Genomic DNA, 27,263 nt, shown 5'->3' with positions numbered 1-27,263 from the left:
AATATCACAAAAAAATAAAAATGAAAAGTAAGTTGTAGACACCTTTAAATATTTTAATATGTTTCTTTAAAAAACCCTTACATAGCCGGGCATGGTGGCACACGCATTCGGGTAATCCCAGCATTCAGGAGGCTGAAACCGGAGGATCGTGGTTCACAGACAGCCTCAGCTACTTAGTAAGGCCTTTGCAGCTCAGTGAGACCCTGTTTCAAAATAAAGAATAAAAAATTGGGCAGGGAGTGTAGCTCGGAGGAGATTCTCTGAGGGCTCTAAGGCCTATGGAGCGCTCACAGAGGCAGATGACACAGAGCCGGTTTGGGCTGTTCACACTGAACCAGCTTCCCTTGGAGCAGCGCAGCGCACTGGAGCTTTTCTCCATCCTGTCTTCGGATCAAAGGGAGGACTAGCCATTTTGCTGTTAGACCTCGAAGCCAGGAACAGGGCCTGGTCCAGGGAGCTAGGAGCATCTCTGAGCTTCCCTTGCCCCACAGGTGTTCGGAATGCCAGGATCCCCTCACCAACTGGTACTACGAGAAGGATGGGAAGCTTTACTGTCACAAGGACTACTGGGGCAAGTTTGGGGAGTCCTGCCACGGGTGCTCCCTGCTGATGACGGGGCCCGTTATGGTGAGTGAGTCCTGCCTCGCGGCCCCTCTCAGCCATCACAGTCAGCTGACCGCACTCCAGTTCCCCACAGCCACCCATCTTTTGCTCTTCCCAATAGCTCCTTTATTCAACCAACAGGTATATGCGGGGCGCTTCTTTGTGACAAGTATGACCCTTCCCTCAAAATACCTAACAATCGGGAACTTCCCTCTCTGGGAACCCCTCCCCTTTTGGGGAGCTTTTCTCTCTCGCAGGTCGTGTTAGCCTTGAGAGAAGGTGGGGTGCAATTGAAGGCATTCGGCCCGGGATGCTCTCGGGTAGTGACCTGAAGGCCTCTGCTGGACATCAAGGCTGACCAGGGCCCCTAGGGGTGACCTGCACTTTTCTGGCAGATCGCGTGGACTCTGGGAGAAAGTAGTTTGCAACTGATGGCACTTGGCTGGGGCGACACTCCGGTAGTGACCTGAAGACAGCTACTGACTGGACACCAGAGTCCCGACAGCCCTTAGAGGTGTTCTGCCACTTTCCCTATTCCTTTCTGGCAGATCGCGTGGACTCTGGAAGAAAGCAGTTGCATCTGAAGGCATTCGGCTTGGGCTACTCTCAAGTATTGTCCTGAAGGCAGCTGCTGGACTCCAGAGTTCCGACAGCCCCTTTGGGGTGTTTGGCCATTTTCCCTATTCCCTGCTGCTTCCAATAAACCATTTACTCCCCTTCCAAAAAAAAAAAAAAAAAAACTAACAATCCAGTGTTGGGCGTGGGTGGGTGGACGGGCAGGCAGGAGACACACAGTGGGATGCGGTTTGTAAAGTAGAGTGTTGCAGGTGGGCAGGAGGATACGCCTAGAGGGTGTTCAGGCCATCGGGGGGGACCTGGAGGAGCTGATGGAGAGGTTCTGCCTCCCTGCTCTAGGCAAAGACCTTGAGCAGAGCCACAGACTCACCAACCCTGTGTTGAGATAACCATAAGCCTCTGGTGGGTGTGATTACTTCTGGAAATACATTCTCATGATTTGAGACAAATGTTTTTGCAGCGTCAGAAAAGACAGGAAGCACCAATCTGACACTTACTGTGCATGCTCTAGGGCAGAGACTGGAAGGCTAGACTTAGACTGTTGTCTATAGGTCCTTAATTGGAAAAAGAAGATTCTGCCTGGGCTGTGCAGGTCCCTGGTTTGGTGTTGCCCAGCCACCCTTGCCCCACTCTACTGACAGTGATAACTTACTCCCCCTCTGTACCCTTCTCTCCACCTGCCCACAGGTGGCTGGGGAGTTCAAGTACCACCCAGAATGCTTTGCTTGTATGAGCTGCAAGGTGATCATTGAGGATGGAGACGCCTATGCCCTGGTGCAGCGTGCCGCACTCTACTGGTAAGATGCTGGTCCTGTGTCTGGGCTCCCTCAAAAGTGCCCAGGAGGGAGGGATAGGTGGCAGTGTGAGCTGGGTAAAAAGACCATTATTAGAGCCAGGCGCCCTGACACACTTCTGTAATCGCAGGACTTGGAAGGCTGAGACAGGAGGATCACATGTTCGAGGACAGCCTCAGCAAGTAGTGAGACTCTCATCAATCTAGTGAGACCCTATTTCAAAATAAAAAGCAGGGCTGAGGTTGTAGCTCAGAGGTAGAATGTCCTGGGTTCAATCCCCAGGACCAAAAAAAAAAAAAAAGAAGATTATTGGAGCTGGGCATGGAGGTGCACACATGTAATCCCAGTACTTGAGAGACTGAGAAAGGAGGATCTCAGGTTTAAAGTCCACTTCAGCAGTGCAGCAAGACTCAGCAACCTAGTGAGACCCTGTTTTAAATAAAAAATTAAAGTATAGGATAGGGGGTATAGCTTGGAGGTAAGATGAACCTGGGTTCATTCTTTATTACCACACACAAAAAAATAAAAATAAAAAGGACTAAGTGTGGGGCTCTGAAGAGTAGAATGTCCCTGGGTCAACCCCACTACCACACACACACAAAAAGACTATTATTGGGGTAGTCAGGGCACTGGATTTCTATCACAGCAGTGCTGTTAAAAAGCTCTGTACCGCGCCGGGCGTGGTGGGCACGCTTGTCATCCCCGCGCTTGGGAGGCGGAGACAGGAGGATCGCGCAGGTTCGAAGCCAGCCGCGCTGGCATAAGAGACCCTGTTTCAAAAATATAAAATAGGTCTGGGAGCGTAGCCCGGAGGTAGAAGGGCTTCCAGGAACCCCAGTACCACCAAAAAAAAAAAAAAAGAAAAAAAAGAAATACTCACTGTTGCCAGGCATGGTGGCGCACGCTTGTAATCCCCGCACTTGGGAGGCAGAGACAGGAGGATCGTGCTGGTTCGGAGCCAGCCTCGCTGTTTTAAGAGACCCTGTTTCCACATAAAAAAGTTAAAAAATAGGTCTGGGAGTGTAGCCCGTGGGAGTGTAGCCCAGAGGTAGAAGGGCTTCCAGGAATCCCAGTACCACCAAAAAAAAAAAGCTCTGTAAAAAACCGGGCGTGGTGGCGCATGCTTGTAACACTGGAGAGGCTGAGACAGGAGGAAATCCAGAATATACAAAGAGCTCAAAAGACTACACTAGCAAAACGAACAGCCCAATCAAGAAATGGGCAATTGAACTGAATAGACACTTTACAAAAGAAGAGATACAAAGGGCCAATAGATACATGAAAAGATGTTCACCATCACTAGCCGTCGGGGTCTCAAAACTACACTGAGATTCCATCTAACCCCAGTCAGAGGGGCAAGCATAAATAAATCCAATAACAAATGCTGGCGAGGATGTGGGGAGAGAGGAACTCTTTTACACTGTTGGTGGGAGTGCAAACTAGTTCAGCTGCTATGGAGATCTGTGTGGAGATTCCTTAGAAAACTGGGAATAGATCCACCATTTGATCCAGCTCTACCACTCCTGGGTATTGTTCCAAAGGGGTTGAATTCAGAGAACCACAGCAACATATGCATACCTATGTTCACAGCAGCACAATTCGTAATAGCCAAAATATGGAACCAACCCAGGTCCCCATCAACAGATGTGTGGATTGCAAAATTATGGGAAATACACACAGTGGATTCTATTCAGCTATAAAGAAGAATAAAAACATGGCATTTGCAAGAAGATGGAAAGTCCTGGAGAGCATTATGTTAAGTGAGATCAGCCAAGCACAGAAAGAGAAGGGACATATGTTTCCTCTAATATGCCCAAACTAGGGAACACGGAGGATACCAGTGGGACTCCAGATAATGGAAGGGAAATCTCAGCAAAGTTTGAATGGAAAGATAGGAGAGGAGGAAGGCTGATCTTGATTAATGAGGGTCCATATCCGAATATGTGTAAAAGTATGAATATGGCATGGTTACCCTGGACAATCATTGGTGTGGGGGGGGGATGGGGGGGGAGGACCCCAAGTACAGTTTAAATGTATACCATTTATTTTCAATAAAAATATGTATTTTTTATTTTATTTTTTTATTTTTTTATTTTTTTTATTTTTTATTTTTGGTGGTACTGGGGTTCCTGGAAGCCCTTCTACCTCTGGGCTACACTCCCAGACCTATTTTCACATTTTTATTTGGAAACAGGGTCTCCTAAGTCAGCGCACGCGGCTGGCTTCGAACCTGCGCTATCCTCCTGTCTCTGCCTCCCAAGCGCGGGGATTACAAGCGTGCGCCACCACACCTGGCATAAAAAATATGTATATTTTAAAAGTCCCTTTGAGAAAAGTAAAAAAATATATATATATACATATATATATGTATATATATATATATATATGTATGTGTATATATATATATATATATGGCTGGGGGTGTATCTAGGAGGTAGAATGCCCCTGGGTTCCATCCTCAGTACCACAAAAAAAAAAAAAAAAAAAAAAAAAGGTAACTTGGTGTGGTGGCCCACACGTATAATCCCACTACTTGGGAGCCTGAGGCAGGAGGATCACAGGTTCGCAGCCAGCCTCAACTACTAACAAGACCCTCAGCAACTTAGTGAGACCTAGTTTCAAAATGAAAGAACAAAATAGGGCTGGAGGTGTAGCTCAGAGATAGGATGTCCCTGGGTTTCATTCCCAGTACCCCCTTAAAATGCACATGTTCCTAAGAACTCCTGCAGCTCAACCCATCCAACTGCCTAAGCCAATGAAGGAAGTCAGCCAGGGGCCAGGGAGGGGATGGGACACTGGAGCCAGGTTCTCCCTGCCACAAAAGCAGAGCAGGAAAATGCAGATCCACTGGGCATGGTGGCACAGGCCTGTAATCCCAGTACTTGGGAAGCAGAGACAGGAGGATCACAGGTTTGAAGACAGCATCAGGAATTTAGCAAAACCTTATTTCAAAATAAAAATAAAAGGGGCTGAGGCGGGGCATGGTGGCGCACGCTTATAATCCCAGTACTTCGGAGGCTGAGACAGGAGGATCGCAGGTACACAGACAGCCTCAGCTACTTAGTGAGGCCCTCTACAACTTAGTGAGAACTTGTTTCAAAGTAAAAAATAAGAGCCGGGCATGGTGGCCCACACTTGTAATCCCCGCGCTTGGGAGGTGGAGACAGGAGGATCGCGCAGGTTCATACCGGCCGCGCTAGTTTAAGAGACCCTGTTTCCAAATAAAAAGTATAAAATAGGTCTGGGAGTGTAGCCCAGAGGTAGAAGGGTTTCCAGGAACCCCAGTACCACCAAAAAAATAATAATAAAAATAAACAAAGAATAAAAATAGGGCTGGGGGTGTAGCTCGGAGGTAGAATGCCCCTGGGTTTCATCCCCAGGGCCGCAAATAAATAAATAAATAAATAAATAAATAAATAAATAAGTAAGTAAGTAAGTAAGTCTTGGTGGTGTAGCTTAGAGGTAGAATGCCCCTGGGTTCAATCCCCTATACCAAAAAAAGGGAGAGGGAGGAAGGAAATAAATGCAGACCTTCTCACTCCCAGATAGGGTTCTCCCCATACAGCACCTACTGCAGCTCCAGCCCAACACAGAGAACCCAGCTCCCCTTCTACGTAGCCACCAAGAGTCATGGCAGAGGGGTACTGTTGCTTGACGCCATGTGGCGGGCGCAGTGATTGCTGGGGTCTCCCGGGTGGGCCATGGGGATCTCAGCCCTTGTGTCCTCTCCCAGTGGGAAGTGCCACAATGAGGTGGTGCTGGCGCCCATGTTTGAGAGGCTCTCCACGGAGTCTGCTCAGGACCAGCTGCCCTACTCTGTCACGCTCATTTCCATGCCGGCTACCACCGAGGGCAGGCGCGGCTTCTCCGTGTCTGTGGAAAGCGGCTGCTCCGACTACGCCACCACCGTGCAGGTGAAAGAGTAAGTACTAGGGCCCCCAGGGGCCTCGCAGGCTCCCTCGGCCTCCTCCCACCTCCCTCGAGTTACCACACGGGGCCTAGGCTTTCCTGCTACTTACTGAGAGCCGGAATGGCTCACCCTTCAGGTGCCAGGTTTCAGATCATCTCTGCTCTTTGAAATTATCTGGCTTGATTAGTGTGTATTGGTTTGATTATCACTGATGTGAATTCCAGCCGGAACTTGCTTTGTCTTTTGCACGGCCACGGCCTAGAACAGCACCTGGATTAATAAATGTTTCTTGGAGCCGGGCGTGGTGGCACACGCTTGTAATCACAGCTTTGGGGAGGCTGAAACAGGAGGATCACGGTTCGTGGACTGCCAGAGCCAGCCGGCAAAAGTACAGGTTCCGAAGAGAGGAGTGAGGATTAAAGAATTCAATTCTAAGAATTTGATTTGCCGGGCGTCTTGGCGCACGCTTGTCATCCCCGCGCTTGGGAGGCAGAGACAGGAGGATCGCGCAGGTTCGAAGCCAGCCGCGCGCGCTGGCTTAGGAGACCCTGTTTCCAAGTAAAAATGTAAAAATAGGTCTAGGAGTGTAGTCCGGAGGTAGAAGGGTTTCCAGGAACCCCATTACCACCAAAAAGAAAAAAAAGAAAAAAAAAGAATTTGATTCAAAGAATTTTAATTCAAGCATGGAAGGATCACCAGTCCACTCCCGGGTCAAGATCTCTACTGGCCGAACCCGGGTTTATCTCTCTCTCGCCCTATTTATGCAGTTCCAGGTCAATCAGTCCCTCGTGCCATCACCACCTGTGCTTCACACCTTTTACTTTGAACTTCCTGAACCTGTACTGAACACGGAAAGCTCAGAGTAAAAGGTCTGAACCTGTACTCAGACTTTTTATTTTGAACTTTCCATGACCCCAAACCTTATTGACTCTGGGCAAAGGACAATCAGAAGTATTCTTTTAGGGGAAAACCTTAATGGCTCCCCACAGTGGACAGCCTCAGCTATTTAATGAGGCCCTTTGCAACTCAGTGAGACCTTGTTTCAAAATAAAGACTAAAAACTAGGTCTGGGGGGTGTAGCTGGAAGGTAGAATGCCCCTGGGTTCCATCCCCAGGACCGCAAAAAAAGTGTTCATTGACTATTGTTTTCTTGGTTGAATAAATGGAGAAATGCGGAAAGAGCCAGGTGTGGTGGTGGCACACACTTGTAATCCCAGTACTTGGGAGGCTGAGACAGGAGGATTATAGGTTTGTGGCCACCTTCAGCTACTTAGTAAGCCCTTGTTTAAAAATAAATAAATAAATAAAAAACAGGACTGGGGGTATAGCTCAGAGGTAGAATGCCCCTGTGCCCCATCCATCCAAAAAAGAAAGGAAAAAAGGAAGAAAAAGAAAGAAGAAAGAAAGAAAGAAAGGAGAAAATGGGGTCCATGACCCAAAAGAGGTTAAGACCCCCATCCTAGGTCTGAGCGGATGATCAGGGAAGAGAGCCCGTGACCCTGTAATACTGTAATACTAGTAAGGGGTGGCCATTACCCTGTACATACGGTTGTGCAGCTCCTGTGTGTTGGACGTGAAGCCAGAGCTTTCAGTATAGGTGAGAGGAGGCGAGGTCTGCTCTACAGTCTCATTAGATAAAGAGGGAACTGCAGAGGGAGAGGCTTTCTCCAGAGGTGGAGGCTGTGGTGTCTGATGTTGACTGAGAATAGCCAGAGGAGGAGCTCTAGAGCATGGAAGGCCTGCATTGTGAAGATCACTGGGCCCCCTGGGGGTGTGAGCATGAGGTGAGGCCCCAGCTTGGCCTTTTTTAGAAGGATCCCTGGATTGGAGGTCAGATGGAGAGGGAAAGAGCCCAGAGGTCAGAGAGCAGCAGCAGCAGCCCAGGCAGAGGTGTTGGTAACCATGGTGATGGAGAGAAGGCAGGATTCTCCAGTGAGTGGGGGTGGGGGAGGGAGGGATTCCTAGATGGGCAGGATGATTTCCAAGTTCCCCTCCTAGGCCACTGGGTGAGTGTGATCTCCTTCCTTGAGACGCATGCGCTGGCGTGTGGCGGGGGCTGGGCCAGTGACGGGCTGGGGCAGAGGCAGGGTTGGTCCCGTGAGTCTTTAGAATGCCTTCACCCTGCTTCAACCCTTGTCTGGCTTAGGGTCAACCGGATGCACATCAGCCCCAACAACCGCAATGCTATCCACCCTGGGGACCACATCCTGGAGATCAACGGCACCCCTGTCCGCACGCTTCACGTGGAGGAGGTACAGCAAGTGTCCAGTCTGTCTTGTGGGGTGGGACATGGAACAGACCCTCTGGGGATATGGCCATTTCTTTCTCTCTCCCCCCTTCTCTTTTTTTTTTTTTTTTTTTTTTTTGTGTGTGTGTGTGTGTGTATGTGTTACTGGGGATTGAACTGAGGGACATTTGACCTCCAAGCCATCCCCATACCTTTTTTTAAATTTTTTTACTTTTATTTTATGGTGGTACTGGGGGTGGAACCCAGGGGCTTTTCTACCTCCAGCCTATACTCCCAGACCTATTTTATACTTTGTTTGTAAACAGGGTCTCACTAAGTTGCTGAGAGCTTCACTAAGTAGCTGAGGCTGGCTTTGAACCTATGCAATCCTCCTGTCTCAGCCTCCCAAGCGCGGGGATTACAAGCGTGCGCCACCACGCCTGGCTATCCATACCTTTTTTAAATTTTTCATTTTGAAACAGGGTGTCACTAGGTTTCTGAGAGTCTCAGAAAATTGCTGAGGCCAATCTCAAACCTGCAATCCTCCTATCTCAGCCACCCAAGTACTGGGATTACAAGCATGCGCCGCTGTGCCCGGCTTGTGGCTATCTCTTTTTTGTGGCTCTGAGCTTGTAGCCCTGGTCTCTATCAGGGCAGCAGGGATGGCTTGACAGGGGGAGGCAGCAGGGGCCAAGCAGAGATGACTATGAGGCTGCTGGAGGCCAGCACTGGCCAAGTGGAGCCTGGGCCAATGTGCTTGGATCATCTGGGGAGGGCGGCCTGTGGGAGCCAGCCTCACCCTGCTCTTGGCCACAGGTGGAGGACGCGATTAGTCAGACGAGCCAGACACTTCAGCTGTTGATCGAGCATGACCCGGTCTCCCAGCACCTGGACCAGCGCCTGGACGCCCGGCTCTTGCCCCACATGCAGAATGCCGGACACTCCCACGCCCTCAGTGCCCTGGACACCAAGGAGAACCTAGAGGGGACGCTGAAGCGACGCTCCCTGAGGTGCGACGTCCCACCTGGCTCTGTTCTGTCCCGTGTCTGGCCCAGAGGCGGAGTTGGCTTTGACGGCTGCAGCATTAGGAAGGAAAGCAGCTGGCCAGAGACGGGCCGTGAGGATTGTGCTGACCCAGCTGCCCGTGGGAACCGCAGTTCACAGCCAGGGCTGGCGCAGACCCAGCTGTCTGCCAGGTTCCCTTAGAAACCAAAGGCCAGACTCTGTCCACCAAACTCCTGAGCTGGACAGGCAACATGGAGGGAATACGGGGCCAAAGTGGGGAGGAGGGGCACAGGTAGGACCGAATAAGCATATATAAGGACTTTCAAAATGAGAAAACAAGTTGTTTAAAACTTGCAGGACCCATAACCCCACACCCCGAGTCGCCGGGTCTCTAGTGGGGTGAGGGAGGACAGCTGTGTGTGTGTGTAAGCCCACGCGGGAGCTGCGCAGAGCAGAGCCAGCTCTCAGGCAGAAATGTCCATACCAGGGCCTCAGACCCAGCGCCTTCCTCAATCTCTTCGTCTCTCAGCCTGTTTCTGCATCTGTGAAGCGGGGTTAGAAGGTAAAGGTGCTGCTGTCTCACCAATTACATCATGATTAAACATGGCAAGGACACAGAGTTGTCCAGTGCCAGTGTGGGATCAGTGCTAAGTAAATGTGAAAAGAATAGGGTCAGTAGGAATCAGACTCTCCCCCTGAGCAAACAGGCCGAGTCAGGGTGCACTCGGCTGGGCCCTTCTCGGGGGCGCCGCCATCGCTCCTGGCCACTGTGGCCTTGGTCAGCATGGTTGTGTGACAGCGACAGGGTATCGGAGGGTAGAGAGGGGCTCGAAATGCATGGCCTAGAAAGAGGAGAGTTGACATGGCCAGAGAGCTGCTCGGATCCTTGAGAGCCGTCGTGTAGGAGGGGAGGGAAGGAGGGCCTGAAGATGTGCACGTCGTCGTGTGAGCCGTCTGGTGGGCAGGGTCAGGGGAGGCAGCGCAGCAGCGCACGCCAGCCTGTGGGCAGGACGAGGCAGCTCCGCCCTCCCGAGTGGCCCCTTACAGCAGGAGCATTCCGCACAGAGCTGTTTCCAGGGTCCCACAGTGCTGGGGTCCTCGGCCTTCCTGTCCTTTCTGCAGTAAGTCAGAGTAGCAGTCATTAGTACTGGCTACTTCTGAAAATGTGAGCCTAGTAGCTTTGTTACTATAAGAGTTATACATGCTTATTATCTTAAAGTTCAGAAATATGGAAGGTACAAAGAAGTGAAAAATAAGCTAGACATGGTGGTGCATACTTACACTCCCAGTATTTAGGAATCTGAGACAGGAGGATCGCAGGTTCACAGCCAGCCTCAGCAACTTACAAGACCCTCCACAACTTAGTGAGACACTTTTGTGTGTGTGTGTGTGTGTGTGTGTGTGTGTGTGTGTGTGGTACTGGGGGTGGAACCCAGGGGCTTTTCTACCTCCAGCCTATACTCCCAGACCCATTTTATACTTTATTTGGAAACAGGGTGTCACTAAGTTACTGAGAGCCTCACTAAGTAGCCGAGGCTGGCTTCAAACCTATGCGATCCTCCTGTCTCAGCCTCCCAAGTGCTGGGGTGAGACACTCTTTAAAAAAAAAATTTAGCTGGGCGTGGTGGCGCACGCTTGTAATCCCTGCGCTTGGGAGGCTGAGACAGGAGGATCGCAGATTCACAGCCTGCCTCAGAAACTTAGTGAAACTCTGTTTCAAAATAAAGAATAGAAAATAGGGCTGGAGGTGTAGCTCAGAGGTAGAATGCCCCTGCGTTCAGTCCCAAGCACTATCCAATAAAAGCGCAAAATATCTAAAATCCTATTTGCTCATATTTTAGATGGTAACATGTTCTCACTCTGACTCAGTCAGTGCCTGGAATTGAGCAGAGAGGAGAGGTAGTGGGGCCCATCTAGAATGCTGTTGTGAGCCGGGCGTGGTGGCACACGCTTGTAATCCCCGTGCTTGGGCTGCAGAGACAGGAGGGTCACACAGGTTCGAAGCCAGCCTCAGCTACTTAGTGAGATCCTGTTTCCCAGTAGAATATAAAATAGTTCTGGGAGTATAGCCCAGAGGTAGAACCCCTGGGTTCCACCCCCAGTACACATAAATAAACAAACAAACAAACAATTAGAATGTTGTTATGTTGAGTTGACCATTATAAGCTAGTAGAATCTAGTTAATTCTTCCAGGTGTTAAGTACTCAGAGTTCCCCTTTTTGGTGCTAGGGATTGAGCCCAGAGGCATTCTATCTCCAAGCTATATCCCCAACCCAATTTTATTTCTTATTTGGAAGCAGGGTCTCACTAGGTTGCTGAGAGCCTCACTAAGCTGCCAGGGCTGGCTTTGAACCTGCAGTCCTCCTGTCTCACCCTCCCAAGTACTGGGATTACAAGCGTGCGCCACCACGCCGGGCTCACTGTTCCCTTTTTTTTACCCTCATAGTGTCAGGGATTGAACCCAGGGCCTTATGCCCGCTAGACAGGTGTCCTGCCACTGAGCTACAGACATCCCCAGCCTCCAAACTTCGCATTTAAATGTGTCTTGCTTATGCTTAAGTAAATTACTGATGTCTGCAGCCCACAGACAGCACATCTAAGAGCCCTGGTTCCCTAGTAATAGAATCCAAACTGTAGGCATAGAAATGAATGCTTGCACCTAAGGTTCTACCTCAAGGCTGGCCGGTCTCCAAGGACAAGGACTACCTGTCTGTCTCCGTCTTTCCCCATCCTCAGGCGCAGTAACAGCATCTCCAAGTCCCCTGGCCCCAGCTCCCCCAAGGAGCCCCTGCTGCTCAGCCGAGACATCAGCCGCTCGGAATCCCTCCGCTGTTCCAGCAGCTACTCGCAGCAGATCTTCCGGCCCTGTGACCTTATCCATGGGGAGGTCCTGGGGAAGGGCTTCTTTGGGCAGGCCATCAAGGTGAGCTTGGGCAGCAGCCGCTGCGCTCTTCTGCCCCCACCCTCTCACTTCTCTCAGGGAGCTCTCGTGGCCTCCTTCCTGGCTTCAGGGGATGGCATCAGAGCCCCACCCTACCCGGCCACCTAAGGGCAACATTGCTGCGACACAGAGCTGTGGCTCTGGAGACTGCCGGGTTGGGATGAGCTGTGCCTGTGGGCCTCCTGCTGCCAGCCAGCGTTTGGTTACGTACCCACAGGCACAGAGCCAGGCACGCCACAGGGGCAAGTGAAGGAGTGGCTCCCGCCACCCTGCGACAGTCTCAGGACTAACCTCTCTCTCTTTCTCTCCTCCTCCTCTGCTGAGAGCTGGGAGGGGGGGTCAGGTAAGCCGTGTATCTCAGCTTGCGGGGCTGGAGAGAGCTCACCCACCACCGCCCAGCTCCCTGGTGCATGTCTGGCACTGCCCCTCCTGCCCCCCAGGCTTCTGTTCACCCAAGAGCCCACTCCGACCCCAGATGGCCAGAGCCCTGCTTGGCTTGGCAGTATCCCCCTCCACCTCCTTACTCCCCTTCTCTGGACTCTTGCCTCTCCTCCGTGCATGCCCAGCTGTCCACAGAAGAGGGCATGCCTCCCCCTGTCCCTGCTGCCCCGTGCTGTGTCGACACATGGACTCCCAGTCTAACGCGGCTCCGCGTGTCCTCAGGGATGGGATAGCTGTCGCATAGATTCTTCCCCTCTGCAGTGCTAGGAGTGGAACCCAGAGCCTTGCGCATGCCAGGCAAGCTCCTGACCACTGAGCTGCCTGCAGCCATAGATTTCCACAAACGACTCTAGGGCTGCCTCTAGTCTCTGCCCCATCGATCATCTCCCTTCCTTTAGGTAACACACAAAGCCACCGGCAAAGTGATGGTCATGAAGGAGTTGATTCGATGCGATGAGGAGACGCAGAAGACTTTTCTGACCGAGGTAGGAAGGGGTTGGAGCCGGCACTGTCCCCGTAGCCCAAGGCAGGAGGAGCACTTGGGCCCAGGAGCTCATGGCCAGCGTGGACAGTCAAGCGAGACCTGTCAGGGAAGGGAGCAGGGAGGAAGGATTTGGGGTTGAGGTTTTGGTGTCACCATTGAAGAGGGAGAACTTTACAAATAGTCGTTTCAAGAGGAAACCTATTTTGGGAGTCACCATCTTAAAGACTGAGCAGAGAGTTGGGTCTAGTGGTGCGCACCTATAATCCCAGTACTTAGGAGGTGAGACGGGAGGCTCGCAGGTTCGCGGCTAGCCCCAGCAATGAGCAAGATTCTGTTTCCAAGTAAATAGAGCTGAGGTATGCCCTGAACGTAGAAGGCCCCTGGGTTCCATCCACAGTCCCATACACAATAAAAAAGACTGAGCAGAAGAAAGAGTGCTAGAGGAGCCAGGCTTGGTGGTGCATGCTTATAATCCCAGTACTTGAGCAGGGCGTGGTGGCGCACGCTTGTCATCCCAGCATTTGGGAGGCTGAGACAGGAGGATCACTGTTCGCAGCCAGCCTCAGCTACTTAGTGAGGCTCTCTGTAACTTAGACCCTGTTTCAAAATAAAGAATAAAAAATAGGGCTAGGGGGTATAGCTTGGAGACAGCATGCCCCTGGGTTCCATTCCCAGTATCACAAAAAATAATAATAATCTTAGTACTTGGGAGGCTGAGACAGGAAGATCGCAGGCTCATGGCCAGTGCTAGCAACTTAGTGAGACCCTGTTTCAAAATAAAAAAATAAGCCAGGCGTGGTGGCACGCGCTTGTAATCCCCACACTTGGGAGGCGGAGACAGGAGGATCGCGCTGGTTCGAAGCCAGCTGTGCTGGCTTAAGAGACCCTGTTTCCAAATAAAAATATAAAAATAGGTCTGGGAGTGTAGCCCGGAGGTAGAAGGGCTTCCAGGAACCCCAGTACCACCCCCCAGAAAAAAATAGAGCTGAGGGTGTAGCTCAGAGGTAGAATGCACCTAGGTTTAATCCCCAAGAACACACACACACACACACACACACACACACACACACACACAGCTAAAGGAACATCACCATCCCCTCTGAATTACAGTGTAATTATTTGCTCAGTGGACACTTATAAAGACAGCACAAGCCAGATACAAAGGATATGATAACAAACAAGACGTGATTCAGAAGAGCTCTTAATTCAACTTGGCCTGTTAATCACCACCTGACCACCCTGAAGTGGGGCTCTCGGAGAACTGGCCTCCGTGGGCCATCTGCAAAGTGAGGCCCAAGAGGCCGCCTGGCCGGGTGGAGGTGCGCTCCCTTCGCCTGGCCCAGCGCATGGCACGCGAGGCAGGCGGTCAGAGGGGCAGCCCCCACTGGCCTGGCTGGCTCCCTGGAGGGGGGCTCTGGGGAGTAAGCACCCCTCCTGCCCCCCAGGTGAAGGTGATGCGCAGCCTGGACCACCCCAATGTGCTGAAGTTCATTGGAGTGTTGTACAAGGACAAGAAGCTGAACCTGCTGACGGAGTACATCGAGGGGGGCACCCTGAAGGACTTCCTGCGCAGTGCGGTGAGCCTCTGTCCCGTGGCGCCAGGCAGGGCCGGGAGCATGGGGGGCTTCCCTGCCGCATCAGTGACCGGCGTTTCCCCACCCTGCAGGACCCGTTCCCCTGGCAGCAGAAGGTCAGGTTTGCAAAAGGCATCGCCTCCGGAATGGTGAGTCTCTCCGGCGACCCTGCCGGCCCGAGCGGAGCAGCCAAGTGTGGGCTGTGCGAGGAGGCAGACGCCCGTGCTGGGCAGCTTGTGTGGGCCCGGCCATGGAGGAGCTCTGTGCCAGTGAGATTCCTCCCGGCCAGCTGCTCTCAGCCCACAGCCGTTTTCTAAGAGGATTCCAGATCTCAGACAAACAGGGCATGACCAAGGCAAGCTGCGCTGGCTGACAGCGGCACCGGGTGGCCTGGCCCTGCTGTCAGGGGTGTGCTGGAGCTGAGAGCCCCTGGGCAAGCAGAGTGCCTCAGCACTAGGAAGCCAGGGGCGTGCGCGCTAGAGGAGCCTGAGGGGCAGCACGGCTAGGTAACATTCCTGCAGGGGCAGGTAGCCCACGCTCCTGGGATGAGTGACCCCATCGCGGCACTCAACGACTACTGCCAGCAGCTCCTGCGCTTCCTGCACCAGGCACCGAGCTGACACTCACATGCGTGAGCCCATGGTCTTCCAGCCCTCGCTTCCAGATCACAACTGAGGCCAGGAGGGACAGGGCTGGGCTCTGGGACCGATCAGTTTGACCTCCGTGCCCGGGATCTTACTTACTGGGAATTGAACTCGGGTATTCTACTGCCAAGCTATATCCCAGTCTTATTTTATTTTTTGTTTTGAAACAGAGTCTCACTAGTATGCTGAGGCTGCTTTCGGATATGCAATCCTCTGTCTCAGCCTCGCAAGCACCCGCACGCTCAGCTCATGCCTGAGAATTTATCCACTGCTTGCCATGTAGGGTCCACAAAGACAGTTTTAGACTAAATTGTAGATTGGGGGTAGATTAAGGTTCCTGTGTTTCAAAAGGCAGATAGAAAAGTTCTTAAGAGAGCCGGGCGTGGTGGCGCACGCTTGTAATCCCAGCATTCGGGAGGCTGAGACCAGAGGATTGTGCTTCGTAGACAGCCTCAGCCACTTAGTGAGGCCCTTGGCAACTCAGTGAGACCCTGTTTCAAAACCAAGAATAAAAAATAGGGCTGGTGGTGTAGCTGGGAGGTAGAATGCCCCTAGGTTCCATCCCTAGTACCGCAAAAAGGGGGGGGAGGGGCAGCTGGATCTCTGGACAGAAAAGGCCTCCACTTGGTTGTCAGCATGTGAAAGATGGCTTTGAGAAGGGCTGACACAGAGGAGGCTGCAAGAAAACCAGGCACAAGCCGAGCGTGACGGTGCACACCTGTAATTTCAGTACTTGGGAGGCTGAGACAGGAGAGCTGCAGGTTAAAAGACCAGCCTCAACGCCTTAACAAAATACTATTTCAAAATAAATAAGGGCCGGTGTGATGGCGCACCCTTGTAATCCCAGCTTTTGGGAGGTGGAGACTGGAGGATCACGGTTCATGGACAGCCTCAGCTACTTCGTGAGGCCCTTCGTAAATCAGTGAGACCCTGTTTCAAAATATAAAATGACTGGCACCAGGCATGATGGCACACGCTTATAATCCCCACGCTTGGGAGGTGGAGACAGGAGGATCGCGCAGGTTCGAAGCCAGCCTCACTGGCTTAAGAGACCCTGTTTCCAAATAAAAATATAAAAAATAGGTCTGGGAGTATAGCCCAGAAGAAGGGTTTCCAGGAACACCAGTACCACACAAAAATAAAAATTAAACGACTGAAAAATAGGGCTGGGGGTGTCGCTTGGAGGTAGAATGCCCTGGGTTTCATCCCTAGTACTGCAAAAAAATAGATAAATAAGCTGGGTCATGCACACCTGTAATCCCAGTACTTGGGAGGCCGCACTGGGGATTACTGGTTCTAGGCCAGCCTCAGCAACTTCATGATGCCTTCCACAACTTGAGACTTGTTTCAAAATAAAAAATAAAATAGGGCTGAGGGTGTAGCTCAGAGGTAGAGTGTCCCTGGGTTCACTTCCCAATACTTTAAAAAAAAAAAAAAGAGCATAGAGAAGTGTAGACAGCCTCTGAGGAAGAGAGGAAGAGGCCTGCGGGCAGCCACGCGTGACCTCCAGCTATCGGGATGAGCTCCAGGGCGCTGCTGCCTGGCCAGGAGCGGCTCCAGAAGGCCAAGGCTGGGGAGGGCACAGTGGCTTTTTGCAGGGGAGCGGAGGAAAAGAAGGAGAAAGGAAGCGGTTCCTCCAAAGGGACAAGAACCAAAGCCGGCGGCCTTGAGGGGGAACAGCCAGCAAAACTTGTCTGGAGACATTTGGACACGCCGGCGTGGTGGCGCACGCTTGTAATCCCAGTACTTGGGAGACTGAGAAAGGAGGATCGTGGCCAGCCTTGGCTACTTAGTGAGGCCTCCGCAACTTAGTAAGGCCCTGTCTCAAGATAAAGAATACAAAATAAGGCTGGGGTTGTAGCTCAGAGGTAGCTGGGTTCAATCCCCAGTACCGCCAAAAAAAGAGAGAGAACCATTTGGTTAAACGGGGAAAGGCTTAAGTATGGGCTGAGCGGCAGGGAGCTAGCTGGACCAAGAAGGAGGTCGCTTCTGCCCATCACAGGCAGAAGGGTCCCAGGGCGCACAAGCCAGAGACTAAAGGAGAGAGGACAAGGGAGCGCTTGACCAGAGGTGTTGGGAGCTGGACCTCCGGGGGGAGCGGGGACGAGCGGGGTGGGGTGCCAGCAGCCGAGGCGTGGGAACGGCCGCGGGCAGGCCGCCCGTGTGGTTACCAGCCCTGCTTGTGCCCTGTCCTAGGCCTACCTGCACTCCATGTGTATCATCCACCGGGACCTGAACTCGCACAACTGCCTCATCAAGCTGGTACGTGCCCGCCCGGGCCCACCACGCCGCCCCGAGCAGGCCTCCCGGTCTGTGTCACTAAGGAAACGGACCGTCCCCTCTGGCCCTAGGTCAGAGGTGTCGCCTAGGGGGGTCCTATCTTGTCCTTCCTTCTGCCTCCAGCACCCTCCTCTGCTCTGGACACTTCCAGACACGTGCAGATGACCTCCTCTCAGTAGCCTCCTCGACATCCTCTGGCCAGAAAGGACCCCGGAGCTAGGGGTGTTCTCAGTGGTCGAGAACTTGCCTGCTTTGTTCAGGGCCCTAGGCACCACAAAAAAGGACCCCAAAATTTAATTGTGTGAGCCAGGTGTGGTGGCCATACCTGTAATCCCAGTGCTTGGGAGGCCGAGACAGGAGGATCACAGGTTCGAGACCAGCCACAGCAACCTAGTGAGACCCTGTCTCCAAAGAAAAACTAAAATAGGGCTGGGGGTCTAGGGTGGAGGCAGAATGCCTCTGGTTTTAATCCCCAGTAACACACACACGCGCACATACGCGCGCACACACACACACACACACCGTAAAGATCCCTTTCTTTCACCTTATCTGTTTTGCCCTGTAGAGCGGCTCACTGTTTGCCCCATCTTACAGCACTGGCCTGGAGCCTCGGCCTGAGGCCAGTGACCCGTTTAAGGCTGGCGTCCCCCCTCACCCAGCCCTCAGCTGAAGCGGCCTCCGTGCTGTTCCTCAGTGGACTTGCAGGCTGGCTTCCTGGGTGTTCACCAGCTGGCCGGCCCGTCCTCTGCACGCTCACCAACAGCCTTCTCACGTGACTGCCCTGTAGCTACCAAGAGCCTGTCTCCACCTCATCCTGGTGTTAGCAATACCCCAGTTAGTTAGTTTGTTTGTTTGTTTTAGGAATGAGACAGAACAGGGAAAATCAAAAGAAAGCCCCTGTCCCCCTTCTCTGTCCGCTCTCCAGGGTCCTGAGTCCTGCCTCTCCAGGGCTCCTGTGCTCGACTGGGAAACTCCTCTTGGGCTAAGAACCTACTACGGACAGTACCAGACAGATAAAAACACAAGCTGCAATTCCAGGACTTGGGAGGCCGAGCCAGGAGGATTGTCTCACAATCCTCAAAAAAAAAGCAACACAGATATCCAGTCACATATTTTTTTTTTTGGTACTGGGGATTAAACCCAGGGGCATTCTACCTCTAAGTTACATTAGTTACACTCTCGGCCCTATTTTTTTTTTTTTTTCTTTTTCTTTTTTGCAGTACTGAAGATGGAGCCCAGGGGCATTCTATCTCTGAGCTATGCCCCCAGCCCTATTTTAAATTTTTTTTTTTTTTTTTTGGTGGTCCTGGGGTTCCTGGAAGCCCTTCTACCTCCGGGCTACACTCCCAGACCCATTTTATATTTTTTTATTTAGAAACAGGGTCTCTTAAGCCAGCGCGCGAGGCTGGCTTCGAACCTGCGTGATCCTCCTGTCTCTGCCTCCCAAGCGCGGGGATTACAAGCGTGCGCCACCACGCCCGGGACATTTTAATTCTTTATTTTTAAGCAATATCTCACTAAGTTGCAGAGGACCTCACTAAGTAGCTGAGGCTGTCCAAGAACCTACAATCCTCCTGTCTCAGCCTCCCAAGTTACTGAGATTACCAGCCTGTGCCACCACGCTCGGCTCTTTATTTTTTATTTTGAAACAGGGTCTTGCTAGGTTGCTGACAGCCTTGCTATGCTGCTGAGCCCGGCCTTGAACCTGCCTTCCTCCTATCAGCCTCCCAAGCCTGAGGTTGCAGGCGTGCGCCATCACATCTACCAGCCAGTAGAGCTTCCCGCTGCTGTTGTCCTTGCCTGCATCCCTGCTCTCCTCTTTGCCTCTGCCCGCACCCCAGAGCCAGATTTGAGAACATCTCCACCGGGTCCTGACCTGGTCCTTGTCCTACCAGGACAAGACTGTGGTGGTGGCTGACTTTGGGCTGTCACGGCTCATAGTGGAAGAGAGGAAGAGGCCCCCAGTGGAGAAAGCCGCCACCAAGAAACGCACCTTGCGCAAGAGTGACCGCAAAAAGCGCTACACGGTGGTGGGAAACCCCTACTGGATGGCCCCCGAGATGCTGAATGGTGAGTCCCCAAACCCGGGAGGAGCCATCCCCAGACAGGACAAGCCACAGCCAGCCCCGGGAGCTCGTAGGGAGGCTGTGAGTATAGGGCCAGACACCCAGAACAGAGGGCAGGACGATATTTAACCCTCACCAGGCCCCTTACACTCCTTCCTCCCTGAGCTCTGGACTGGGAGCTGCTCGGCACCATCCTAGGCTTAGAGTGAGGTCTGATTGGCTGCCTTCTGTGCCCCAGGGTAGCTGAGAACTCAGGCAAAGGCCTTTTCTCTCTCCAGGCTGAGAACTGAAGTGTGGTGCCCCCTGGTGGGCCGTTCTCAAGCCAGCCAGCATCCCCGGCTGGCGTTCTTGAAGCACAGAGAGTTGTAAGGCCTTAGTAATGGTCTGATGGAATTATTTTCAGATCCTGAAGCCCAGAGTTCAGTGGCTTTCCCAGAAGCACACAGCCTGGGGAGGGCACAGCCTAGATGAACCTGGGAGCAGTTCTTTCCTCTGTACCATGCAGCTGTGTCCTGGGCAGGCCACCAGGAGTGAGGAGAAGTGGTTTTTAAGTGGTGCCGATGCTGGGCAGCCTTTGGGCCATCCCCACGGAACCTGGAGCCCTATGGCTTGGCTTGACGCTAGACCCAGTATAGCAGGCAAGAGATACACCTTAACAGTCTGCTCTTCTCCATCCCCCAAGGAAAGAGCTACGACGAGACGGTGGATGTCTTCTCTTTTGGGATCGTTCTCTGTGAGGTGAGCACTGTCTCTGGGGCCTTGCCCGGGCAAGGGCTTCACTGGGACTCTTCCTTCTAAGGATGGAAACAGGTCGCCATAAAACCAACATGGATATAAGGTTCTTATGTTTAGAATGCCTGCCACACTTGAGTCTCATTGGTCCCATGAGAAGGACTGAACAGGTTTTTCCAGGTAGGAAGAAACTCAGGCTCAGAATGGGGCAGCGGGGGCCGTAAGGGGCCGGCGAGACTGGAATTCCAGTAGGAAGGCAAGCGACCCTTCATGTCTCTCCGTCTGGTTCCCAGGCCACATGTAGCCCTTGACAGTTTCCTTCTGCTCGTCCCTCCCAGGCCCTGGTGGCGCCCACTAAGCCCAGCAAGAGTAAGTAAACATTCCCAGGAGTGGCAGCTGTGTGTGGGCATCGCAGGGCAGAGTCCTGGGAAGATCCCTGCCTCTGCGTGCTCAGCAGCTAGAGGGCAGCGCAAAGCCTGCTGACCGTCGAAGGCTTCTGACAGTCGGTGGCGTTGTGATGGGAAAGGAGAGGGAAGATGTGGGGTGCTTAGAATAGCAAAGGAAGAGCTGCGTGTGGGGGCGCACACTTGTAATCCCAGCACTTGGGAGGCTGAGACAGGAGGATTGCTGTTTGAGGACAGCCTCAGCTACTACTTAGGCCTTTTGCGAGACTGTTTAAAAATAAAGAATAAAAAATAGGGCTGGGGGTGTAGCTCAGAGGTAGAATGCCCCTGGGTTCCATCCCCAGTACCACACACACACACAAAAAAAACCTTACTTCCTTTAATAGCTATCAGTGGAGCATCTACTGTGCACAGAGGATTAAGCTGGTGCCAGAGTTTTGGACATGAATCAACCTAACCTCTCACCTCAAAGGTCCTTGACTGGCAGAGAACAGAGCCACAGGGGGGCAGACAGGGCAGGGTGGGGCGAGTGCAAGCTGCCAGCCTTCAGGGACAGTCTGGATGAGGTTTTTTGTTTTTGTTTTTCTTTTGCAGTATTGGGGATGGAACCCAGGAGCATTCCACCTTCAAGATACACCCCAACCATTTTTATTCTTTTTTTTTTTTTTTTTTTGGTGGTACTGGGGTTCCTGGAAGCCCTTCTACCTCCGGTATACACTCCCACGGGCTACACTCCCAGACCTATTTTTTTTTTTTATGTGGAAACAGGGTCTCTTAAGCCAGCGAGGCTGGCTCCGAACCAGCACGATCCTCCTGTCTCCGCCTCCCAAGCGCGGGGATGACAAGCGTGCGCCACCACACCCGGCTATTCTTTTTTTTTTTTTTTTTTTTTTTTGTGGTACTGGGGTTCCTGGAAGCCCTTCTACCTCCGGGCTACACTCCCAGACCTATTTTTACATTTTCATTTGGAAACAGGGTCTCCTAAGCCAGCGCGCGCGGCTGGCTTCGAACCTGCGCGGTCCTCCTGTCTCCGCCTCCCAAGCGCGGGGATTACAAGCGTGCGCCACCACGCCCGGCTATTCTTTTTTTTTTAATTAATTTTTTTTTGTGGTACTGAGAATGGAAATCTACTTCTGGGCTTCATTCCCAGACCTATTTTACATTTTTATTTCAAAACAGGGTCTCACTAAGGTGCTGAGAGCCTCACTAAGTAGCTAAGGCTAGCTTCAAACCCATGCGATCCTCCTGTCCCAGCCTCCCAAGTATGGGGATTACAACCATGTGCCACCGCGCCCGGCCTTTTATTCTGAAACAGGGTCTCACTGAGTTGCAGAGGGCCTCACTAAGTAGCTGAGGCTGTGATTGAACTGGGATCCTCCTGTCACAGCCTCCCGAATGCTGGGATTACAAGTGTGCACCACCACACCCAGCACTAACTGAGGTTTTATCACTCCTCTTCTGTACATCTATCTATCTACCTTCTTCCTTCCTTCCTTCCTTCCTTCCTTCCTTCCTTCCTTCCTTCCTTCCTTCTTGTCCTGGGGATTGAACCTAGGGGCGCTCTACCACCACGACATACCCCTAGCCCTATTTTATTTTGTATTTGGAAATAGGGTCTCACTAAATTGCTGACAGCCGTGCTGAATGGCTGAGGTTGTCCTCAAACGTACAGTCCTCCTCTCTCAGCCTCCCACGTGCTGGGATTGCAGGCGTGTGCGGCCACGTCCAGCTGCAGCCTTTGCCTGCCAGCCTCTGCTGCCCGGCCTATATTCCCTAGTCCTTCCTGACCCGTTATCTCCTCCCCGGCAGATCATTGGACAGGTGTACGCGGATCCCGACTGCCTGCCTCGCACACTGGACTTCGGCCTCAACGTGAAGCTCTTCTGGGAGAAGTTTGTCCCCACAGACTGCCCCCCGGCCTTCTTCCCCCTGGCCGCTATCTGCTGCCAACTGGAGCCTGAGAGCAGGTTGGTACCGCACTCCTTTCTCCCAGGTCCCAGGTTTCAGGGGACCTAGGGTGCTTACCCCGGCCTCGGGCCTTCCCCTCGCTGCTAGGGGAAGGCCTGGTCCTTCCTGGGCGCGGGGCGGCAGAGACCTTGAGCTCGAGTGTAGCTGTCGGACACAGGTGTCCTCGGACAACTCGCACGCCACATCTGAGGAGAGGGAGGCAAGCACATGGTCTAGAGACAGAGCCATCAAAAGAAGGTCTGAAGGGTTGCTTTTTGTTGGTTTGTTTAGTATAGTGGCAATTGAGCCCAAGAGCATTCTAGCCTCTGAGCTGACTCCCCAACTCCCCTTTTTTTGTGTTTTTGTTATTGTTTTTGTTTTATACTGGAGATTGAACCCAGGCATATCTACCTTTAAGCTACACCCTCAGCCCTTTTTTTTTTCTGAGGTACTGGGGATGGAACCCAGGGGCATTCTACCTCCGAGCTACACCCTAGCCCTATGTATCTTTCTTTCTTCCTTTCTTTCTTTTTTCTTTCTTTCTTTCTTCCTTTCTTTCCTTTCTGTGGTACTGGGGATGGACCCAGAAACATTCTACCTGAGCTATACCCCAGCCCTACTTTTAGTATTTATTTATTTATTTTTTTTATTTTTTTATTTTTTGCGGGTCTGGGGATGGAACCCAGAGGAATTTGACCTCCAAGCCACACCCTCTGCCCTAGTTTTTATTCTTTATTTTGAAACATGGTCTCACTAAGTTGCAGAGGGCCTCACTAAGTAGCTGAGGCTGTCCGCGAACCACGATCCTCCAATCTCAGCCTCCCAAATGCTGGGATTACAAGAGTGCGCCACCACGCCCAGCTTTAGTCTTTTGTTTTTTGGTTTTTGGTTTTTGGTTTTTGGTTTTTGTTTTTTTTTTTTTTGGTGGTACTGGGGGTGGAACCCAGAGGCTTTCTACCTCCGGGCTATACTCCCAGACCTTTTTTATATTTTATTTGTAAACAGGGTCTCACTAAGTTGTTGAGAGCCTCACTAAGTAGCTGAGGCTGGCTTCGAACCTGTGTGATCCTTCTGTCTCAGGCTCCCAAGTGCAGGGATTACAAGCATGCGCCACCACGCCTGGCTCCAGCTTTAGTCTTTATTTTGAAACAGGGTCTCACTGAGTTGCGGAGGGCCTTACTAAGTAGTTGAGGCTGTCCCTGAACCCAGATCCTCCTGTCTTAGCCTTCCAAATGCTGGGATTACAAGTGTGCTCCACCACACCCCGCTTTCATTCTTTATTTTGAAACAGAGTCTCACTAAGTTGCAGAGGGCCTCGCTGAGAAGCTGAGGCTGGCTGTGAACCTGCAATGCTCCTGTCTCAGCCTCCCAAGTACTGGGATTACAAGTGTACATCACCACCCACAGCCCTATTTTTTTTTTTTTTTAACAAGGTTCAAGTTGTGGAAGGCCTCACTAAGTTGCTAAGGCTGCGGCAAACCTGTGATTCTCCCATCTCAGCCTCTCAAATACTAGAGTATAGGAACGTACCACCACATTCAGCCCCAACCCTTTTTTAAATTTTAAATTTTAATTTTGAGACAGGGTCTCCCTAGGTTGCCCATACTGGCCTCAAATATTTAATTATCTTGCCTCAGCCTTTCACGTAGCTGGGATTATATGTGTGGGCCACTATTGCTGGTCTAAAAGAAAGTTTAAAGGAAGAAAATTGGAGTTAGGGATAAGACTGAATGGTAGAGCACTTTGCTCCCTAGCACCACCAAAACTATTTTTTTTCTTAAGGGTTAGGGATGTAGCTCAATTGAAAGTATGCATGAAGCCCTGAGTTTGATTTCCAGCAGCCCCCTCTAATTTTGTTGTTAATAATAATAATATCAGCAGGACATGGTGTTGCATGCCTTTAATCCCAGCACTTGGGAGGCTGAGATAGGAGGATCATAGTTTCCAGCCAGCTTCAACAATTTAGCAAGACTCTTAGCAACCTAATGAGACCCTATTTCAAAACAAAAAGTAAAAAAGGCGTGGTGGCGCACGCTTGTAATCCCCGCGCTTGGGAGGCTGAGACAGGAGGATTGCACATGTTCGAAGCCAGCCGCGCTGGCTTAAGAGACCCTGTTTCCAAATTTTAAAAAAATGTAAAGAATAGGTCTGGGAGTATAGCCCGAAGGTAGAAGGCCCCTGGGTTCCACCCCCAGTACCACAAAAAAAAAAAAGTAAAAAGGGTGTGGGTTGTAGCTCAGTGGCAGAGGTCTTTCCTAGCATGTACAAAACTCTGGGTTCAATCCCAGTACAGGGAAAATTTATACCTTAAAATTGCCTTTATTTGCCGAGCATGGTGGCGCACGCTTGTAATCCCCGCGCTTGGGAGGCAGAGACAGGAGGGTCACGCAGGTTCGAAGCCAGCCGCGTGCACTGGCGTAGGAGACCCTGTTTCCAAATAAAAATATAAAAATAGGTCTGGGAGTATAGCCCGGAGGTAGAAGGGCTTCCAGGAACCCCAGTACCACCTTAAAAAAAAAAAAAAAGAATGTCCCTGGGTTCAATCCCCAGCACCACAAAAGAGAAAAAAAAATGTCTTTATTCTCAGATGATAGCTTTCAATATCCCCAGTACTAGGGAAAAAAAAGAAAGTAAATAAGCAAGTCAGGCGTGGTGGTGCATACTTGTAATCCCAGCATTCGGGAGACTGAGATAGGAGGATTGGGATTCACGACCAGCCTGGGCTACTTAGTGAGGTCCTTTGCAATTCAGTGAGACCCTATTTCAAAATAAGGAATAAAGCCGGGCGTGGTGGCGCATGCTTGTAATCCCCGTGCTTGGGAAGCGGAGACAGGAGGAAAGCGCAGGTTCGAAGCCAGCCTCGCTGGCTTAAGAGACCCTATTTCCAAATAAAAAAAATATATAAAATAGGTCTGGAAGTGTAGCCCGGAGGTAGAAAGGCTGCCAGGAACCCAGTACCGCCAAAAAAAAAAAAAAAAAAAGGAATAAAATAGGGCTGGGAGTGTAGCCCGGAGGTAGAACGCCCCTGGGTTCCATCCCCAGTACACGTCATGGAGCTCGTGCTGGGACGCAGCCCATTGTTGGAGTGCTTGCCTAGCATGTGTCAGACCCTGCACTTAATCCCCAACGCCATAAAAAGTCACGTTTGGTTGGTGAGAATAGCTTAGTTTTGCCCAGCACTAAATAATAATAATAGAATGGCTAATGGATGTTACGTGACTTTTACCTCCCTAAGTCGTGACATACATCACCGCGAGACGCCGTCATATTATGTGTTTCTCAAGGCACAGGAGGGTGAAAGCATTTGTGTGTAGCCATCAGCCAGAAAGTGGCCGAGGCCAGCCGGGTCCCCTCCAGCCTCCGTGGACCTTCACGTCCCACCGCCTCTCATCTACCCCATGTCTTTGCAGACCAGCATTCTCAAAGCTGGAGGACTCCTTCGAGGCCCTCTCCCTGTACCTGGGTGAGCTGGGCATCCCGCTGCCCGCAGAGCTGGAGGAGCTGGACCACACCGTGAGCCTGCAGTACGGCCTGACCCGGGACTGCCCGCCCTAGCCTTGGCCGGCCCTGCAGGGCGTCCCACAGCCAGCGCTGCCCCTCCGCGCCTCCCTGCCGTGAGCAGGGCCATCTGGGCCTCCTGTGGATTGGTGGCTTGTTGAGAAACAGAATGAGCCATCTCTACTACCTCCCCAGGAGGCGAGCAGACACAGCACCAGGGAAACACATCTCCACACGTTCTGGGGCCTGGTTACTGTCTATAAATCCAACACTCGTCTAAAAGCTGTGAAGATTACAAAAAAAAAAAAAAAAGCCTGGGCTCTGGCCCAGGAGGAGCCTGTTACTCGGGAACTCCCTGGCGGGATTCCGGAGGCTCTAGCTTACACTAACCGACTGGACCTGGGCCTGCTGGGCAGGATCCCAGGTGAACCTGCCTGTGGGCTCCCAAGGCTCTGGACCAGCGGGTGCAGGAGGGTTTCAAGTGGAAAAACTGGAAGAGCGAAGACGGTGGCCAGGTGGCAGCTAAAGGGTGTGAGGTGACCGTGGTCTCTGCCCCCCTCCAGGGTGGCCTGGCCAGCCCAGGGACATCAGCGTGGGGGCTCCCCCTCACAGCCTCAAACTACTGCTGGGGACTGGCTGAGAACTTGGAGGCAACGACCAGAGACAGGCTCTGCCCGCTAGGGAGCCCGTGTCCCCGCCGCCCTCACTCGCCCTGGGAGATAGATCCTCAGGAGCCCAAGACGGTTTGCCTAAAGCAAGATGGGTTCTGGAGGACGGTGGGAGCGGTCATAGGCCTAGGGTCTGAGGCGGGGTGGGGTGGGAGGGGTCTCAGCAATCTCTTGGTCGCATCCTTGAGACAACCAGTTTACCCTTCCACAGGTCTGGTCCAGGCAGCGGCTTGGATTGGACAGCAGTGGTGGGCTGGGATGCCGCGAGTTCCCTGAGCGGGCCATCTGCCTTCTACCTCCCTCCCCATCTGGCCCAGCCCACAGCTCCGGGCCGCAGCCTCCTGCGCACTGGGAAACCTGGGGGCACCCTCCACCTTGGTTCCCAGACCCCCAGAGACTCCCATGGCTGTGAGCGTGCACCATATTCAAATGGGAAAGGGGTTTGGGTATAGCTGCAGCGTGGTGGTAG

The 27,263-nt window shown here is 52.1% G+C and overlaps 1 protein-coding gene across 1 annotated transcript in view; it reads left to right on the top strand.

The window, feature by feature from the left end:
* The window catches only part of LIMK2 (LIM domain kinase 2), a gene marked incomplete at both ends in the record, with an annotated part of 37,210 nt that extends 11,027 nt beyond the window's left edge, over nt 1–26,183 (top strand). Inside the window, 14 exons of the mRNA XM_080717863.1 lie at nt 492–627; nt 1,867–1,976; nt 5,707–5,895; nt 8,030–8,135; nt 8,927–9,120; nt 11,852–12,038; nt 12,896–12,982; nt 14,427–14,558; nt 14,648–14,704; nt 17,396–17,461; nt 19,375–19,549; nt 20,228–20,283; nt 22,491–22,648; nt 26,039–26,183. Of these exons, the coding sequence (XP_080573989.1) occupies nt 492–627; nt 1,867–1,976; nt 5,707–5,895; nt 8,030–8,135; nt 8,927–9,120; nt 11,852–12,038; nt 12,896–12,982; nt 14,427–14,558; nt 14,648–14,704; nt 17,396–17,461; nt 19,375–19,549; nt 20,228–20,283; nt 22,491–22,648; nt 26,039–26,183 (1,798 nt within the window). The remainder of the gene's footprint in view (nt 1–491; nt 628–1,866; nt 1,977–5,706; nt 5,896–8,029; nt 8,136–8,926; nt 9,121–11,851; nt 12,039–12,895; nt 12,983–14,426; nt 14,559–14,647; nt 14,705–17,395; nt 17,462–19,374; nt 19,550–20,227; nt 20,284–22,490; nt 22,649–26,038) is intronic.
* Between the last annotated feature and the right edge of the window lie 1,080 nt (nt 26,184–27,263).

This window comes from Muscardinus avellanarius (assembly GCF_963383645.1).
Source record: "Muscardinus avellanarius genome assembly, chromosome: 21".
Taxonomy (NCBI): Eukaryota; Metazoa; Chordata; class Mammalia; order Rodentia; family Gliridae; genus Muscardinus; species Muscardinus avellanarius.
Note: the sequence above shows the minus strand (reverse complement) of the source record. Positions and strands in the feature narration are given on the sequence as shown.